A 19,695-nucleotide genomic window follows, 5' to 3' on the forward strand; every position below is an offset into this window, starting at 1 on the left:
TACGAAGGACTCGATCTTAAGGATCTTTGTCAGTGTAAGTGGCTTGTTGAAAAGTAACTGTTCCAGCATTTGGCTGGTCGCTGGTGTAAATTTCCCACCCAGATGGTAAACCCACAGGTAAAGAGCCCAATGGTTTACAGCGGTAGTCGTTTACCACCTCCCTTCCCTTCGTCTCCCCACCTGTACTTTGCCATCAAAGCCTTTCAAACCCAAGTCCCAGGGTAAATTCAGTCCAACAAACAGCCAGGTTACAGCGGTAGTCATTTACTGCACTCTTTTCTTCCTCCCCCTCCCTCCCTCCCATCTTGTAATCCCTCTGTCCCTCCCAAGCCCTATCCCCAGGTATAGTAACCCAGGGTGAAACAGTCCAAATATGACGGCCAATTTACAGTAGCACACATTTATTGCTCTTTTTCCCACGACGGGCCTGCAGTGCTGCCCTGGTGGCCATCTCAAACACCTCCCGCACGCCGTCCTTTGTCTTAGCAGAGCACTCCATGTAGCCAAATGCTGCAATCCGCCCGGCCATGTCTCGGCCCTCTTCTGATTTCACTGGCTCCTATTAGCCGAGAAAAACAAAGTGGTAGTTTAGGAACACACATATACTAGATAAGTGTTTAATCTCAAACAGCTTTTGCTATAGTGACTGGCAGAAACACGGCACCACTAATTCAAGATCTAAAAATCAGAAGAACACTTAAGATTCACTCTCGCTTAGTTCAGAACAAACATGTTAATTCAAACCAAGTAAAAAGTCAGGCACCTGTTTCATCTTGGCCAGCTCTCTCCGTGTGTGCTCGTCATTACGCAGATCTTTCTTGTTTCCGACCAGAATGATGGGAACGTTTGGACAGAAGTGTTTGACCTCCGGGGTCCACTTCTCTGGAATGTTTTCTGTAATGGACAAAGACCAGAGACGGGAGGCATAAACAAACAAATAATTCAATTGTTTAAGTGTTATAACTGTCAGACTAAAATTTAATTGAGAGCCCTTTGTGCCTGAGGTGACCCTTTTTTCTTTTTCTTTTTTTTGCTTTAAGATATTCTCCAGTGATGATGTGTCCATCCCTGCCCTGTTCCAGTGGACTTGTTTATCTTTTTGTAGCCCTCTGTGTCTCACTTAAAGGAGAAACAAAGTACTATTTACCATTTAATCCCATTTTTTCATAGGAAAAGTGGGCACCACAAACCATCATTGCATTCTTTGCAAAAAACAAAGCAGTTTGATGTCACAGCAGCTGCATTTACATTTAAATGTGTTAGCAGAGTAAAATTGGAGGATGTCAGCGTTCTGATCAGTCTTTAAAATTTAAGCTTATGCAGACATAATTAAATTATGTTTCTGAAAAGAAGAAAGAGCTCTGCTTTTATCTCCACTGAGTATCAAATGTTATCTTACTTGGTCAGCAAAAAATGTTGCTTTGAAGATATATGACAATCTTTCGTGCAATAAGACTTTGTTTTATTACAACTATGTCCTTTCATTGAATCTTAATTAATCTCTGGCAGTTTAATTTTTCTGCTGCTTTTATCACTTTTATGTACAGCCATTTCCATGTGATCATGGAAGTGCTGTTAATAATCATCATGAGGAAAAAAAGATACGACTCTGTTTAACAGCAGGAATGGATGACACTACATAACAAACGAGTTGTTACTCTGCGTGCACAATCAAAACAGTCCAGAAATATCTTCTAATGAAATCAGAAATGTGGCAAACAGAAAAGAGAGAATTTGTTTTATTTATGTCATGAGTGTATGCAACTGCGAGAATGTGTTTGCTTTGTACACACCCAAGCTGTCAGGGCTGTCTATGGAGAAACACATGAGGATGACGTCAGTGTCTGGATAGGAGAGAGGTCTCAGTCTGTCATAGTCCTCCTGACCTGCTGTGTCCCAAAGAGCCAACTCCACCTGACCAACATTGAGAAAAGAGAAGGCAAAGAAGGACAAAAGATGAGATTTGATGAAAGGAGAACAAGGAAAACTTTTAAAAACTGATCAAAAGGGGATGGAAAAATGTGTAATTTTCATCTTGATCAGCATAACTTTTACACTGAAGCCAGCAAAGAAGGTGAGCAACACCTGCAGCAGACAGTCCTGACAACAAAGGCTTTTTTTACAACCTTAAACTGGCAAGGATTACTAACATAATCACTAATTATAATTTGAAAAAGACCTGAAAGAGTGATGATCTATGATATGGAAATGATAAATACATTTTTTTTCCCCAGCTGTTGCCATTCGATAGTTCAAATATTCTCTCCACAACCTTTTGAATACCCAGTTTGAAAGCCATATAAAGCATTACATTATAAGAGAACATCCACAAGCTGCCTAAAATCAATCACATTCAAAGAGCAATTTTAGTTTAAATTAATATTTCTGCAAAGCCTTGGTATATGTAATACACGTGCCAAATTTGTAAGAGGTAGGGGAAAAAATACCAACAATGTGCTCACATAAATTGTGCTCTTGTTCATTCTGCACGTGCCATTTAATTTCAGAGACAATACAAAACACGACAGTGACATAACATCTTCTCTATACAGAATGCAAATCTAAATGGTAAAAGAAGGCATTTGGAAAAGTGTCACACTTCAAGAAGCATGAATCCTTTGCAGCAGCACAGGAGGTTAGAAATCAGACAGCCAATAAAGACTTCCCGTCCCAGAATCCTATTAACCCACAAAGAGGTCAGGACTCAAGAGTTTGTGACTGATGAGGCTGGCTGCCGCAGTTATCTGGGAACAACTAACTCCACCCACACAGGATATGTGTGGAGTGCTAAATAATCAAATCCACTGAACTCCAGAGCAGAGTGTCCTACTATATTTTATATAATCCTCACTTAGTGCAAACACACAAGCTACAGACACTTTGTAAAACATGATGACCAAGCTCAAAAAGAAACCAGACTTAGCAGATGACTGCTGTTGTGTGAAGGAAGATGTGAAAATGGAACAGTACATTTTTTCAACACTTGCTCACTTGGCCCTGAAGGTAGAATTAAAGCACTCAGCATGATTAAGCACCCAGGAAATGAGTCCCAGCACAAAAACCAGTGCAGCTAGTAAGGAAGGGAAAGATGTGCTGTGACATTTAGAAGACCCAAGACTGAGTCACCTACTTTATTAAAATATTCAAAAAATATAATTCAGGTAAGAATCTTTAAATGGCATTTGTTCACAGAGTAAAACAGTCACTTATGCAGATGGGTCAACAGGTCTAAAGCATCTACCCCAAAGCACCACTCTTACATGACATTAAGTATCAGTAGGCAGTGTAGTAGTTCGAATCCCTGCAGTTGTCTCACCTGTTTGCTGTCCACCTCTATGTCAGCAACGTAGTTCTCAAACACAGTGGGGACATAGACTTCAGGGAACTGATCTTTGCTGAAGACAATTAGAAGGCAAGTCTTCCCGCACGCTCCATCCCCCACTATTACCAGCTTCTTACGGATGGCTGCCATCCCTGGTGGAATACAAAAAGGAACATTTTAATCAGGGAACCACAGGAAAAGCGTTGTATGAAGTATATGTATAGCATGGCATTATAGCAGAGCATCAAAAAAGCACTGACTGTAACCACTGGAAGAATTACTCTCCTGTTCACAAATAAAATTTGTGCTACTCAGGTCTTGTTTGACTGCCCATTTTGAGCATGAGAACAGAGAAAAATGTGAAAGTTGAGTCACATTTGTGCCACATAGAAGGGTAGTGTTGCTAGGTGCACCTGAACTATGCAACACTACACTTAACACCTTTAAACCACATAGCTGAAAAGCAACTCAGTCTCAGAAGCCCCCCAGAGTTGTGAAATGATTAATGAAATCAGAAAATAATCAGAAATATATTGGTATCACTATTCAAACTGATTTGAAAACAGGGTATACTTGATAAAAATGGCAAAGAAAAGAGCAGGAATCATTTTGTATTGGGGTAAAGTTAAACTTCCTGCAGGCTACTACATATAGTTTGTTAAAAACTAAAAGGTTAATTACGTTGTTCACATTCTCGATGTAAAATTGAGTAAATAACTGTAACCCACTTTCATTAATAATCCAATGTCTTGTGCATGTAACTTAAGAATACGTGTAGTGTTTACACTGTCCCCTGTTCTTCTAACTGCACTGCACGTTTTCTGCACTACCTATACACAACATCACAAAGGTGTTGCGTGGTGCACAAAGATGCGAGCTACTAGGAAGTACTGAGTCAAGGTTCCAGTAATTCATTATTGTAAATGACCCAACAAGCGCACCAGTGTGGGTGTGAGATGAACTTGCCCAACAGAGTTAAGGGAAGTTAGTGCAAATGAGTGACATGCAGTCTTGTGTCACTGGTTTGCAGCAGCTAGGATCAGTCCATGTTGGGAAATTGCACTCAGCTGAATGTTAAAGACACGAAATGAGTGCCAGTGTTTTGGATTTTCTGCTGAACCTCCACAGATATTTTACAATTATTTAATATGCACTGCTGTTTAAACTATGGAAAATGACAGCCACATTTAAAAAGAAAAAAAAAAATCTGAGACACTAAACAGGACAAAAGAAGGTGACTTGTCTTCATTTGAATAGGAAATGCGTTTTAAATGCTAGCGTTGTTCAGCTGGACACACTGAAACGCTCTCTTTATTCATTGAGCACACATCAAACATAGCTCATTTGTCATGGTGGCCCTGCTGCTTAGACTTTCACACCAACACAGTACATATACTGTGTACTTGCTAACAGCACAAGGACAACGGGACCTCACATAGCAGGGCTAATAAATCACATCCCTGAATGGATATTTCCTCCTTGGTTTGAGAAGGTATAGCAGTGTGGAGTGCCAATCATCATTCTCTACCCTGCTATCTCCATCATAGTGAGTCAGGTGGAGGCGTGGTAGAGAGCAAACTGCTTGACACCTCTCCTGTTGTCTTTCAATCCATCAGCTAAAATATGGTGTTAATCTGCTGCAGTTCTGGAGATGTATCTTTGTTTAACTGGCCCCTTTAATCTGCTAGGGTGCCAGAGTTTTATTGATGTACTATAGTTTAATAAAACCCCAGCTGCATGAAAATAAAAATTAGTTAATATACCATTATGTTTGTGTGTGCGTCCATATAGTAATTTGCATGCAACTGAAATTCTCAGATACATGTGCCTACAGTCTTTAGTTTCTGGCAACAAAATCAGTAAATTTCTGATGAAAAGGCAGCGTTTTCCTAAAGCACAGCACATCTGGACAAAGGGCTTACTTCCACCACTAAGATTTTTTCCACAGAACACATTCATCAACCACAGGTTAAATTCACACATGCTAGAGTTCCTGTCACTCGCTGGCTATGTTGCTCTTCCCTGTGGGCTTCACTCTCTCATTTTTTAAAATTTGCTTGCCAAGCAGAGCAACTGTGACAGAGCTGTTAATGCTCTGGCCAGGACTGGCTTGTATTGCGCTCAGGAACAAATTGCGTTGTCTTCATCTTATGCCCGCTGCTCTGCTCAGTTAGCCCCTTCCCATAGAAATGAAGAAACAGAGGATGAAGCAAGTGAACATAAATTAGTTAATAATTATGTTACACATTTTCTTTTCAATTTCTAGTTATCAAATCTAAAAAGCATGGAAAGCATCTCATAAATGGTAGATGAATTGTCTAAGTAGGACATCGGCGTCCAAAAAAAGGAGAGAAAAAAAAAAAAAAGGATCAGACCACCCCCACCATGACTTGAGAATAAAAGGAAAAGACAAGAATTGGGGCAGCTGTAGCCTAGAGGTGGGTATACAGTCAATTTGCCCACTAGGTAAAAATGAGTATCTGTGACCTCCTTTTGATGAATGTTGGTTATACGTCAAGTCGTTAAACGTACCAACCATGCTTAATAGCTAGCAGGGGTCTCCGCAATAGAAATGATATAAAGCTGGTTTTAGGCATTAATTTCAGTAAATACAATTATCACAATGTAAGTATGACCTAGTACAGAAGTGCTGTCAAAAGATTAATATAGGTTGATTATTAGTTCTTAGGGTGAATACTGATGGCCAAAGTACAAAAACTACATAACAATGTTGCCCATCCCACACATGATTGAAAGCTACAAAGCGTGTTTTCAGATTCTGGAGCTGTGAGCACGCTAGGATCTATGACGTAATGTTGTCATCAGACAATGACTGTGACGCTCTGTGCACGTTTCCACATACCTGCCAATTTTTTTTAGGACGTGTAGATTGTAATGTAAAATCTCTGGACCAATGCATGAAGTAAACATGCACCTTTCAAGAGGGCATCATTGAATAATGACTAAGTGCCCTTAGTGTCTCTAGATGTACATTTAAACGACAGGATAATTGTTAGTTAATCATTCCTTTTCTAAAATCCAGATGTACTCAATGAAAAAATAAAACTTGAGCATTGTCTACCTGTTTACAACAAACAGAATGTGAACTGAAGATTTCCACACATCATCATCGGCTGTTAAAATTTAGGCAGCCCATTTTTCATAGCCATGCTAAATTTAAACATGTTTGTCAATTAACAGGAGTGACGTAACAAGTCCTTTTCAAAAACACCACATTCTCAGACATCGACATCATGGTGATAACGCAGATAGTGGGCAAGCTGACCGTCACTAAAGATAGTATATTGTTCGAGTTTAGCAAAACACAGCTGGTTATACAAGCTGTGTTGTATGCTGGATGAGCAGCAAACCAAGGTAACATGTTACTTCACTTGTCATTCATAACCTTGTAGATAGTAAGGACTAGGCTACACGTGCAAATCCCCACCCCATTAGCATGGTAGTCAGCAAGAGTCTATTAGATTAACTCAAATGAGAGCGACGTTGACAACCAACAGGATCAAATTACAGCGAAGAGTACACAGAGAAGCAGAGAGCAACAAATAACAACTGGTTAATATACACTTAGCCAGCAATTTTTTGTTAGTTTGTTAAAATATTATATTTTAAAAAATCAAGTAGGCATTTCTGGTTACTTATGAAAAGCAGTCCTGTTTAGATACACAACCACTTTCAAACACAAAAACACTTCCATAATGCTTTCACACGTCATTCAAGTGTGAAGTGAAATGCTATTCTGTCAGCATTTTCACTTTGTATGACACAGCCTTAAACATTACTGTGCACCTGATGATTCATTATCTTGTCTGCTAGAAAGAAAACAACAACAAAAACAAAACAAAAAGACAAGAAACCTTTAGAAAGTGCCACGGTGGCATTGATAAGGTGTGTATGCTTGGTGAGGAAAAACCCCACACATACATTCTCCAGGGTGGAAAATTACCCCCACTTAAGGCTGGTTAACTGACTGCTGGCTGATAAATATTTCAATTTCTGACAGATACTTGACACAAGCTTCTTCTGTGATCTAACATGTATGTGCTGTACATATTGATAATAAATTGCAGCCCAAAGAAATGCAATTTATTATCAATATGTACAGCACATACATAACGGAAAAATGCAGTATAAAAATATCCCCTTTAAAACTGCTTGGTAATGTATGCGCTATTAGTTTGCTAAAGCACTACAGACTTGACAACATGTCATAGATCTTCAGCTAATGAAATGACTAGGCTGCTCACAAGGGTTGTATTCAAGAAGAGAAATATTTGCATTTCAGCGATTTTTCCCCTAACATAACCTGTACTTAATGTAGGCAGTAGTCACCTGCTGTAAGCAGTTTGGCTAGAGATACACGGTGTATGAATTTACTTTGGAACTCAGGTCATTACATGTCAAAGTAACAAAGACGAGCTTGTTATACTAGCTACCTTTGGTCAAGACAGACCTTTAAATTATGACCTTACAGTATTTGCTCATCGAGTTAGCTGTCTGGCCATGTCCCCTGTGATCTAGGAATTCTGTCTGTGTGAAAGATTGAATTGAAAACAGCTTCTTCACACTGGTCAAACCCATGTTTTTTTGACTGGATGTCATCTCAGTCTACCAAGTACAATGTTGCTGAACTTGATTCAACATTGTGTGTACTCCAGCTTGTCCCTGCTGGTTTGCTAAAAGTGGCTAGACAGCCATCTGTAAATATCAGACCATTGTCGGTATAAACAGTGCAGATGAATCTGTACGTCACGGTTTCGGTTTTGCCCTGTATGCGATCAGATGATAATTCATTTATTTTAAGGGTGTAGCATTTCTTTAAACCCACGGTTCAGTTCATCTCTCATTTTTCAGGCAGGTACGAATCTAGAGGAAATAACTATTTATGCCACAGTTTTTGATCATAAACAAAATAAAATAAATCCAATTTTTCTTTTGAATTTTCAGTGCATTTCATACTTGAATGAACTTTACCACACTCAATGTTTTAACTAATAGCACTAGCAGCTCCAGTTGGGCATCACAATACACGAAGATAAAAACCACTGTAAGTTACTGTGGGAGCAATTCTGGTCTCGGTTTTCAAATTTACTTTTAAAGTATGCACATATGTGATGCTCTTTCAAGCCCAGTTCTATAAACAGGAAATGTTTTTTACAGCATTGAACAGATTAGCCATGTAGTGTTATAAACATACAATGAAACACACATACTATAATGTGTACTTTACACAACATTAAATTAAAGGGAACAACATCGTGGGCCTTATTAATACAATACATATAGTAGAAATGTAGGTTCCTATTACATACTACATTCTGATAACTGTTCGTTGATAACTACATCTTACTGAATTACTCCGCAAACAGGAGGCACAGTCATCAATCATCAATTAAAATGAAAAAGAAAACCATAAGTAAAAGCACTACTGTCAAATTTCAAAGGCTCAATCAATTCTTGTTAACAACAATTTCAAAATGCATTTCAGTTCTGAGACTCCAGTTACCATAATCAATACCAGAAGCTTTTATTAGCTTAGGTTAAGCATACCATCAAGTGTATGAGACCAGTTGATCTACAGATAAGCACAGCCAATAAAATTACTGTTAAACATTTAATATACACCATTTTAAAAATGATTATGGTACCAACTGCAATTTAAAGAATAAAATAAAAACAATTACAGTTGCTTTGGTACAAACCTCTGGAGACACTATTGTGGATAATAAGGCTGCAGAACAATTACCAATAATCAGCACACAAATTCCAGCCACCCATTCATCACCATCCTACACTTTGGGCTTGTCTTTGTCATCACGCATGTACTGAAATATATGTGGTATGGGTAAGAAGTCTTAATCGGTATGAAATTATTTTGACAAAGCTGACCATTTATCTAAATTGGATACTGTTCAAAAGCCATCATCTTCCTCTATTACAGTGGAGAGGATATGAATTTAGTTAACAGCTTCAAGGGCAACAACCCGCAAGTCCTGCAGTAAAACCTTGCTCGTGTATTAGGAGGCAGATTCAGAGTGATAGAACCTTATGAAGGAGTTACCCTGGAGGCTATTCTACATGGAAAAGAATAATGTCAAGAAATATTTACTTTGATTATTAATGTACAGTACTTTAAAATCAATTTATATGCTAAACAAAAAGCTATGCTTTGAGATTGTGGTCACTGGCTCCGGCACTAGATTACATGTAACAGTTTCTCATTATTAGTCAAAGAAAAGAAAAAAAAAAAGAACAGGAAATACTTCTGTCAACTTGACAATTACATACACTGCTACCATCTCCCAAAGACTGCATTAGATCTTTAGTTTTGATCACACCCATGATACTGTCACATCAACAATAACCATAACGCATAAATATGATGATGGATCACTTTGGTATCACCAAGCAACACCCATGTGGCGGGTTAGAAAGCTGACTTCTGCTATACATGGTCGTCCACTATAGCCAAGGTACAGAAAAAGTTGTGTCGCCTGTGAGAGCTCGGGAGTGTTAAACCAAACATTTTTTTAACCAGCTAGCCACTGGGTGGGTCACCAGAAAAATGGCGTCATCACAGAGGCAACAGATGGCTAGTGTGTCCGCAGTGGAAGAATGGGTGGGTGGCCAACATCCAAACTACACACCAAGCGAGATCCACACATAACACGTACGATTTACCAGAGGTAAAACCTTCTCGCCACAAAGCGTCTCAAAGAAAACGCAACTCTTAAAATGCCCTAATAAGTAGAAATGGTGCGCCCAAGTACAACTGACGCCTTCTAAAGCGTACAAAATGACGAGAAATATGAATTTTAGGTTTTAAAGAAACTGCAACGCTCTTTCACACCGCCCTTCTTATCTTTAACTAGTCACGGGAAAATTATAACCCGCCTAACAGCCATACTAACAGACAAAAAAGAGACGCCGGAGAACCGCCTGATCAGCCGAGGCAAGTCAGGAAAATCGCCTCATTGTTTGGTTAAGACTCGACAATCTAGACCAATCTTTGCGGTTCCATTTATAAGCCTTGCTAAGTTTGCACAGTTTGTAAACAGTGCCCGGTATAGCCTGATAATTTTCTTTAGGGGGAGGCAGGGGTCGAAAGACTTTCTACGATAAGCACACACTAGTTTTTTCTTCAGCACAACTGAACAGCAACTGCGGAAGCGGCACTAAAATAGAGGTCGGCTCGGGGAAAGGCTAACTTAGCTACCGTAAGCTAACATCGCTAGCTTTTAGCTTTGCTAGCACGGCCTCGCTCAGCTCCGGGCAACTTTAAAAAAATATTTCCATCACTTTTAAAAATAACAGTGCGAAAGAAACAACATTTCATCATAGTCGGATATCGCAGAAAGTTGTTTACCTTCAGTTTATGTGCCTAGCAGTTGGGTTTTTCAGTGTTTCCCGGACCAAAGTTGTTTTTCCGACCAGCCGACTCGCTCGCTGCTTCCTCCCGTCTAAATCTGATACAATGAATTACTTGACGAGAGCGAGCCGCTAAGGTTTGTAGTTTCTAGCAGAGGGGGAGGGGTGGCGGGCACGAGCCTGAGAGCCACACCTGCGCGGGCACGACTTGGTATGAACACTTGTGGAAATGTGTAATTTCAGGGTACTATGTGAGCCATAAACACAGTCTATTTCACAGGTGGAATTAAAAAAAAAAAAGACTTTCACTCAGGTTAACATGTGTTTTAAAACAGCGTAAGTGTTTCTATCCAACCAAAAGACTTTTACAAGGGTTTCCAATTACAGGTAATCTAAAATAATCTTACTTAAACCACTACGCGGTGTCCAAAACGACTGACTCCAACATTTCCTTACACCTTAACAGTAACTCGTTTTCCTTAGGTTCCAGCTAATTGTAGCTTTGGGCTAAACAAGTGACAGTGGCCATTACTGTACTGGTCCAGTATAAAATAAATGATGGGGTTATGCCCCTACGGGCGAAAATATTTTAAGAACCGAGTTAATTGAACCCAAGTTATAGCTTTAAGGTCCAATTCTAAACAGTGCCAGAGCCAGAGCCTAACAGGAAAAACTTTGTGCTTACTGCCCCACCTGGCGGTCAATTTCAGAAAACAAGCCAATTCAGAGGCAGGGAGACGAAATTGTGTAAAAATGTTCCTGTAAATATGAAAAACAAAATAAATATGTTACACTACAGGTTTTCCTCACCTCTGGCAATATATAATATATGCCAAATTAATCACACTTTTTACTTTACTAGGAATTAAGAAGTATTAGCCAAGTCCTTCTAATAAATACTACTGTGTGATCACCTCTATAAAAGAAAAGGCTTTGGTAGTATTTGTGTTAATGCAATGCCAAGGAGGAAGTGCATCAACAATGATCTTAAAGAAGCAACTGTTTCTCCCCTTCATTCTGGTAAGGGTTATAAATTCATCATTATACATTAGGATTAGTCACTAGTGGAAAACATTCAAAACAACTGACAGTCTTCCCAGGAGTGGACGCTACAGCAAATTCACCCATCAAGGTTGGACTGTGCAATGCTCAGGAAAGCTGAAAAAAACCAAAAATCTAAATTTAGGATTCTAAAGGTCTGATGTGTGACTTATAGTGACATGTAAAAACTCTTTCACATGACTACTGAGCCCACAAATTCAATAGTAGCTCCACAGCAAGGTACCAATTACCACAAGAGTAATACACCATTCACTAACATTTCATACAATCGCCTTTTATTTCATATTGAGATGAACTAATATATTTGAAAATCAACAGAAGTCTGTGCAAATGCCACAGTACAGAGAGAGAAAGATGTCCGTAGTGTGAACGAGATCTGCTGGAGCAAAAGTAGAGACAGAGAAGGAAAATGGAAGTAATGAAAAGCAAGAAAAATAAACCTTGTGGGTGATCAACTCTGCCAAAACACAACAGTCTCATCTTTCTTAACCATTTTTTATCTAAAGCTCATGAAGTTTGGTGTTTCCCAAAACAATGACATTTTTCCTAGGACTATGTTGTCTCACAAAGTGTCTTAAAGACTTGACAACCTTACATGTACAGCATCCCCCAAACACCCAAATGTACCTTACAAGTGATAACCCAGCCATATCAAGCAGTGATTATATTTAATGTCATTGTTACAACTCTCTTTTCTCAGCTCCACATTTGTAAAAACACTCACTGGAAAATTAAGACAAGAAAAACAATCAGATTAATAGAGGCAATAGTTCTAAAAGAAGTCTTAAATTCTGATGTAACAACACATGAAGCCCTTCAGTTACTCGTCTTCCAATTTTATACCTTGGGCATACAATTTTCATCCATCTCTCATGTGTCTCAAAGCAAGGAGCTTGTTTAAGACCTGAAAAAATTGAACATAAAATTATGTAACTGGACATCCAATTGGGAAATGATTTGTGAGAATACATTTAAGGATGAATGTAAGGGTGGAATGAAACAAGCTTTAAAAAAGTCACCATGCCCGGCTGAAGACATGATACATGTGAACAGGGGAAGGGGGAAAAAAAAAGACTTGAACCAAATTTATGTCGGCCAAGTTGCAATGCTAGCATTTCTGCAGAGCCTAAAAGAGAGGCCACTGTAATTTAACACTGAACAGCACTGACATCATTCATTATGCTCGTCTGCAGTTTTTATAGTTTGACCCAACTGTACAAAGGGATAAGACACACAGACAGGATCTGCCTTCTTCACTTTAATGACATTTTAATTCAAGGGGGGGGAAAGGAAATAAATAAAAAACAAAACATTGGAAACAGGACTGGAGGTGAGGTTTGGCTGAATGTCAGACTGACGAGATTCAGTCTGAAACCTCAGACTGCCAGCGACAATGCTCCACGGCCTTCAAACCACTAAAAAAAAATAAAAAATAAAAAAAATAAAAAGGTACAACTTCACCAAATCACTGAACTTCACAGTTATCTGCAGGCAACCGCATTAGCATGTTTTGCTGCAATGCTGATTTTGTGATGCAAGCTGAATTGGGCAGCCAGTCAAGCTTAACACACACTTTTTAACTGCTATTTGACTATTTGCGGACTATCTTGCATGTAAAAGGTATGAAAATGACACCATAAAGCTGTAAATTGCACTGTAATTCTATGCAATTATGTACAAAGTTGCCTTGACTGTTTTTATCCGTTGCTACTGTGTTTGATGGTCGGGTGCAGTGTTAAGTATCAGACGTCTGACTGCAGCTTCACCTGCTCCACTCTGAAGATCAGTTCCTGTGTCCGTTCATTTACAGAAACAGTAACATTCAAATTAATGTAGAGGCCCAAATCATCCCATGTATACACAGGCTTGCCAAAATATGAGCACAGTGAGATAAAACAAGAATAAACAGGACAGCACACAGAATTCCATCCCTCTAATATGGCTTATCACTTCCCTGTCAACATCACATCTCATTCCATCAACCGTTTCAATTTATCACATGGGGCGAAGGTCTGCAGACTACAGGCTATTTTTGCCATTTATTAAGAAGCAAAGAACCCAATTCTATATTTCAGTGTTAAAAAAAAAAAAAAAAAAAAGGGAAAATTTGAGTCCAGACACAAGGCTGACCGTTTTCTCATAGCTTCAAAGGCGTGCTCAGAATCACTCCTTCTGAGCCACAGATAAACATTTCCACTTAGGAGGAATTCAATTTGGTTGGCTACATTTATGTGGGTTTTTTGTTTTTGTTTTTTTATTTTGAAGGTGTGGTGACACAGGAAGTTTCATTATGTTGATAAAACAACATTAAAAACAACCTATTTTAATATTTATTTTGAATTCAAAACTATTAAATGGAATTACACATGTAACATCATACTCATTTTTGTAGCTCTGTAGTTTCCCCAATAATATAATAATAACAATCTGTAATTTTCTTAAATATCTTTAGGAAAGTAGAGGTAACTCTTAATTCTTAGCAGTTCACCCTAATCAGCGTTTAGTCTTAATGTTTGGCCTGTTTTCACAGGAAGAATCATAGAGGCCGAAGGAGGGTGTGAATATAACCTCATGGACTTTTGCTCTTCTAATCTAAAGTGATTTAAAAAAAACAAAAAAAAACAAAAACAAAAAAAACACCATGGTTCACAGTCTCAGCTAGTTGTAATTTCTCACTGAAATTACAAGCTTATGATTATGATTATGAGTGCAAACGTATTTATCCAAAGTACGGTTTCAGTTTGTCATCATTGCTAAACAATTCATTTGCTTCAAATGACTAATCAAAAAGGACAGGAGGGAAATTGCAAATTCAATGATTTGATTGTTTCCACAATAGCATGCAACAGCAACAGCAATGACTGGCAGCACAATCAGTGAACTGATGACCTTTAGGTGTAAATGAAGTTCATGTTTATTTAGATGAAATAATTTAGCTGCTATCAACAACCCTAGAAAACGATTCACCATGAGTCAGGTCTGGAAGTATAAATTTAGAGATGGTAATGCTACAAGTCCAAAGGATGTGACTGTGAGACCTGTGCCATGTTGACTACTGACCAGGACAGCAGTCCTCTGTTTGTGGAATCATTTGTCCTCATGGACCAGTGCCAGAGTTACAACAATTATAAAACTTAAAATCGGTAACTCATAAATCAATGTGATTTTCTTTAAATACCACATTTCTAATGGTGCAAATGGATAAAAGAAGCGCAGACAATGACCACCCTCCCTTCATTGTAGGCACCCAGATAACAGAACAGCACTTGCTCACACATTTGTAGCATAATTTCAGAATCTTGAATGCAGAAGTGTAAACAGGTTAGGATCAGGAAAGAAATAAAATCAGCTTGCAAAACAAGAAAATCATCCACAGATCTGTGTGAGCGTAACACCACCAACATGTCTTGTTAGTCCAAAAAAGTTAAATTTTTGTTGAATTAAATAAGTGAATAGACTATTTGGGGGGGGGCACTGACAAGAAAAGAAAAAAAAAAAAAAAAAAGGAGGGTGGGTAGGGTTAATGTGGTTTGTACTTCTGCTTGTGATTCCAGAGAGGTATCGGGTGGCAAGTTAACCTGGTCTGGAATTTTTCTTTCACCTGGCACTTTTTCAAATCTTGATGTTTGGTAACACAGTTCATCAGCAGGACAGACCCGCAGCAGCTTCTTTCCTGTGGTCCAGCAGTTGGTGCTGAGTAACATGCTTCCTCCGTTCCACACCTGGTTCTATATTTGGAACCAGTGAACCCAAAGCTAATCTGACTTAGTGCTTCTCAATTTGACGCGCCACAGTCTTTCATCGAGAATCAGGAACTCAAACCCAGCCTCTGTCACGGACAGCTTACCCCACAGCGGAAAACAAAAGAATGAATATGGCTGCTCTGTAAAACTTACAAAAAAAGAATATCATACACCCATTTCATTATTTATTTAGAAAGCAAAAAAAAGAAATAGGACACACGAAGCAGTGAACAGATTTCTGCAAGCTGGGATTAAGTCTGGAAAAGAAAGAATTTTTGTGACTTTCTTTCGTTTGTATGCAGGAGCGAGTCAAGAATTTAGTGTTCAGTCTGCCCAACTACACTGAGCATTTACAACCATCGTGTCTCAACTGAAAGCACTGTACAGTCTTTTGGGCTTCACAATGATGCTGACAGAGTTTGAGTGTGCACAGCTGTTTGTTTGTTTGTATACACTGGTCAAAGGGGTGTGTGTGTGTGTGTGTGTGTGTGTGTGTGTGTGTGTGTGTGTGTGTGTGTGTGTGTGTGTGTGTGCCTAATAGCTGTCACTGAATAAACCTGTATACTAGTCAGGAACTCTGAACACACCAGTATACTTGCCAGTGACCTCAAACAGAGCGTGCATATCTGTACACTTGTGTTCTGTTTGCTATGATCTTGAAGGTGCATCCTCAAAGCTGATGATGCTGGACTCTGGGTGCTGCACTCCACCCGAGGAAGGTGCTCCGCCACTTTGTGACATCAATGATGAGGAGGTGGAGGAGAGGGAGGCACTGATGGCTCCCCCTGCTGTTCTTGGTGTGGAGGAGGGCTCACGTCCGCCTGGTAGGAGCGGCTGTGTGTCGGTTCTGACCTCGTCGTCATCGTCGTCTTCCTCGTCATCCATGCTGGGCCAAGCAGACTGGTCCTCTACGCGTTTTAGACGCTCGTTCAGAGCTTTCAGGGCCAGTTGTCTACAAGGATGAGACGAAGAGAAATGCTTTGCTTCAATGATTTCAGGGCTCAAAACACTAAACTACTGACATAATAAAAAGAAGTGAGTAATGTGTCTCTATGGGATTCTTGTAGGAATTTCATACGTACACACTGAGAGTCTTTAATGATAAAGACTAAAAAGCTGATAATGTTGAACAATATTTAAATTCACCAAAATAAAAAATACATATAAAAAACGAGCAACATCTACCAAGTGGGCCCCTCAGGGAGTTCAAATAACTTGGCTTCAAGTATCTGACACAAGTTTTTGTGTGAGGCAACATCAGACTCAACCCAAACACTGCTTTTCTAATTGTAAAATAAAATGTGACTATTTGAATGGTGCCAAAAGAACAGAAACATTATGTTTGCACTAGTCTAATCAGAATTACATCCATTTTAACTGCGTGTAATTCTGATTAGACTACTTCATACTGCACTAATCTCACCTTTTGTCTCAAACACATCAGGGAGTCAGTGGAAACGAAATACTAGAAATTAAGATTACATCATTGTGCAATTAAAGCCTCCCAACAATTGTGACGCTGAACATTAAGAGAAACACAGAACCTGACAGGAAAAGCACCAATAGAGCTTTTCACATGCATCAACTCATTTTACCAAAGTTGGTGGTTAAGTCAAAAACTACCGCAAACGTACAAAACTACTGCTGACTCTTTGCTCTTCATTTCCTCCATGGTGCATTACCTCTTATACTAGTTGTGCCGAGGTGTGACGTAATTAACAAAGAATAAAGTCACACTAAATTGAGTAGATTGGCTGCTGTCGTGACACCCAATCAAGCTTTTTGTCAAACTGAATCCATCCATTCCTAGTTATGACAAATCAATACTTACTAGAGCTACCTCACCAAATTCTCTGTTGTCTTTTAGGATTGATTTTTTAAGTAGGAGTACCCAAATCTAGCAGTGAAAAAAAAAATCCTAAATAATGTTTTACTTAACTTTTGCTCAAAAGTCAACTCTAAATTTATTAAAATGTCAAAGAAGTCATTGCTGCTGTGGGGGCATTTATTTCGCTCCAAACATGTAGCCAAAAAAGTTGCAAATGTATAATTCACAATTGTTTCACATCAACAAACATAATCTAAAGTGGTAACAGTAACTTGTTTTAAGATATCTGTGCTTACACACAGACGTCACTGAACACACTGGCAGACTTTGCTATTCTAGACAAAACACACATGTCACACCCAGTCTTTTCTTTGGTTAACTACATGGCTACTAACAACTACTGTAATATTGTAAAAAATTAAATAAATAACTGTATCATGTTAATGATACAGTTATGATACATAAGTATTTAAATTAATATGCAATTCTTATTTTGTACATTTTTTACAGTTACGATTATTGTCTCTTCCCTTACTTTGTAAATTTGCCAAACATGACACCAAACACACACAATAAAGTATATTTTGTAGCTATCCCATTAACACTGTATTATTAATGAATGTGTATTGAGAGTCTGACATTTTAAGAGCCATAACTCAAACGTTCTCTTTTAATAGAACGGCATTAGAATGCCATTAGGAACCTATTCGCACCATTTATTTAATGATGCAGGGACTGTTGGAGTGTGGCCTTAACGTGGGCATTTTAGACCATAATTTGAAATATAAATAGATGAAGGCAAAAATAACATTTTATACAACACTTTACTGAGACAAACTGAGGCTGGTTGTATTCAATGCTTCAATTTCAGTTTAGTGTATGAGGACATATGTTTACAGATGTAAATATTTAACTCCTTCTTGTTTGCGCTCACTCACCTCCTCCTTTCTGCATCCTGTGGGTCTGTCCCAGGTAAGCTGATGGTGATGGAGGAGGGCGCTCCCACGTCGTATCTCTTTACCATCTTCCTGCACACCTTCATCTTCACCAGGGCAGAGTGGACGAGCCCTGCCAGCAGTCCCACAGCTGGCTGCACTGCCTCTGGGAAGAAACTTGCGAAGGCAAAGTGGTCTGACATGTCGCCGCGGCCCCGGCTGTGCCTCTGGTAGAAGCGCAGGTAGACCCATCCGGACAGTGCACCATAACTGTATGAAGCCAGGGGAGCGGAGCTGTCAAGCAATCCAGACAGGCGCAATAAAGCCAGGAAGAGGAGGACCAAAGCTGGTGCTGCTTTGAGTCTCACCTGAAAGGAACAAAAAGACTTCAGTTCTGGTGGCCAAAATCATCGAGGAAGCTACCATTTTATAAAAACTTGTTGGCTTGCAGTTCTCACAATCTCTTTAAGTGAGTTAGATTTAGGAATGGGGAAAACCAACTGGTTAGATGCCGGGTAACAGGCAGAAGTCACAGTCCAAGTGTTTCAACAAATGTTTCAACAAAGTTCCTAACCTGGTCAATTGAGACCAAGAGATTTGAGAAGTGACCCAGTTTCACTCAAACTGGCAACAAGCACAAAAAGCAAAAATGAGGGCAAACTAAGGCAGAATGGCCAAGACGTTTCAGAAACTTATTGGGAACATGCCACTAAAGTGTGTCTCAGCAAGAAAAACTAAAACCTTATCTGGACACAGCTGCTCTGCAGACGAGCAGGAAACTAAACCCTAAAATGTAAATTAAAAGACTGCACTGTAATCCAAATGTCGAAGAAAATCGAACACAGGCCAACTGGAGAAAACGCTGAACACCTCAGTCTGTAAACTACATGTGCTTACACAGTGATAACTTATGACCATATAATCCCATTAAGAGCAAAAACTGGTGACAAAATGACACTTGGATGAATGAAACCTCTGAAAGCGTTTCACGTTTTGCAACATGATTTTTAAATTAATATACAGATGGTAGAAATATGACAATTAAAAAAAGTTATGTCTCTCCTCCAGCATAAACTACAAACAGACCACTTTTACAGACTTTGGGAAGACGACTTACAAGTGTTACAGTTAAGGCAATAAATCTGTGATATCTAGCTGACAGAAATCTATGTTTTGTTTTGTTTTTATTTATCACTTGATACAAACCCAGCCCTGTGACAGACTGGTGACCTGTTATGGTCAGTCACCTCACACCCCTGAGTTTGAAAAGTTGAAGTGGATGGATGAATGGATAAAGTCCAAATAACAGACCTCTGTAAAAGACCTCTGAGGAGGGGGTGCCAAAACTTCTCTATACAGGAAAAAAGGTAAAACACCAAATCCCCATATAATGCAAAAATAACGCAATAGATAAAAAGA

The 19,695-nt window shown here is 39.1% G+C and overlaps 2 protein-coding genes across 2 annotated transcripts in view; both read right to left on the reverse strand.

Moving 5' to 3' along the window:
* Positions 1-384: 384 nt before the first annotated feature.
* Positions 385-10,879, reverse strand: rhoab (ras homolog gene family, member Ab). Its single transcript, XM_005730712.2, has 5 exons — positions 10,707-10,879; positions 3,317-3,474; positions 1,794-1,914; positions 764-894; positions 385-559 (listed from the first exon to the last, which is right to left on the reverse strand). Exons 2-5 carry the CDS (start codon positions 3,470-3,472, stop codon positions 386-388), a joined length of 582 nt encoding a protein of 193 aa, XP_005730769.1. The 5' UTR covers positions 3,473-3,474; positions 10,707-10,879; the 3' UTR covers position 385.
* A 5,120-nt stretch (positions 10,880-15,999) lies between these two features.
* Positions 16,000-19,695, reverse strand: part of tmem115 (transmembrane protein 115) — a 5,848-nt gene continuing 2,152 nt past the window's right edge. The window contains exons 3-4 of the mRNA XM_005730714.1: positions 18,280-18,644; positions 16,000-16,465 (exon numbers count right to left, since the gene is read on the reverse strand). Coding sequence (XP_005730771.1) covers positions 16,162-16,465; positions 18,280-18,644 — 669 coding nt within the window. The 3' untranslated portion in view covers positions 16,000-16,161. The remainder of the gene's footprint in view (positions 16,466-18,279; positions 18,645-19,695) is intronic.

Source organism: Pundamilia nyererei, unplaced genomic scaffold (genome assembly GCF_000239375.1).
Source record: "Pundamilia nyererei isolate P.nyererei 1_Seehausen unplaced genomic scaffold, PunNye1.0 scaffold00039, whole genome shotgun sequence".
In the NCBI taxonomy this organism is placed as follows: domain Eukaryota; kingdom Metazoa; phylum Chordata; class Actinopteri; order Cichliformes; family Cichlidae; genus Pundamilia; species Pundamilia nyererei.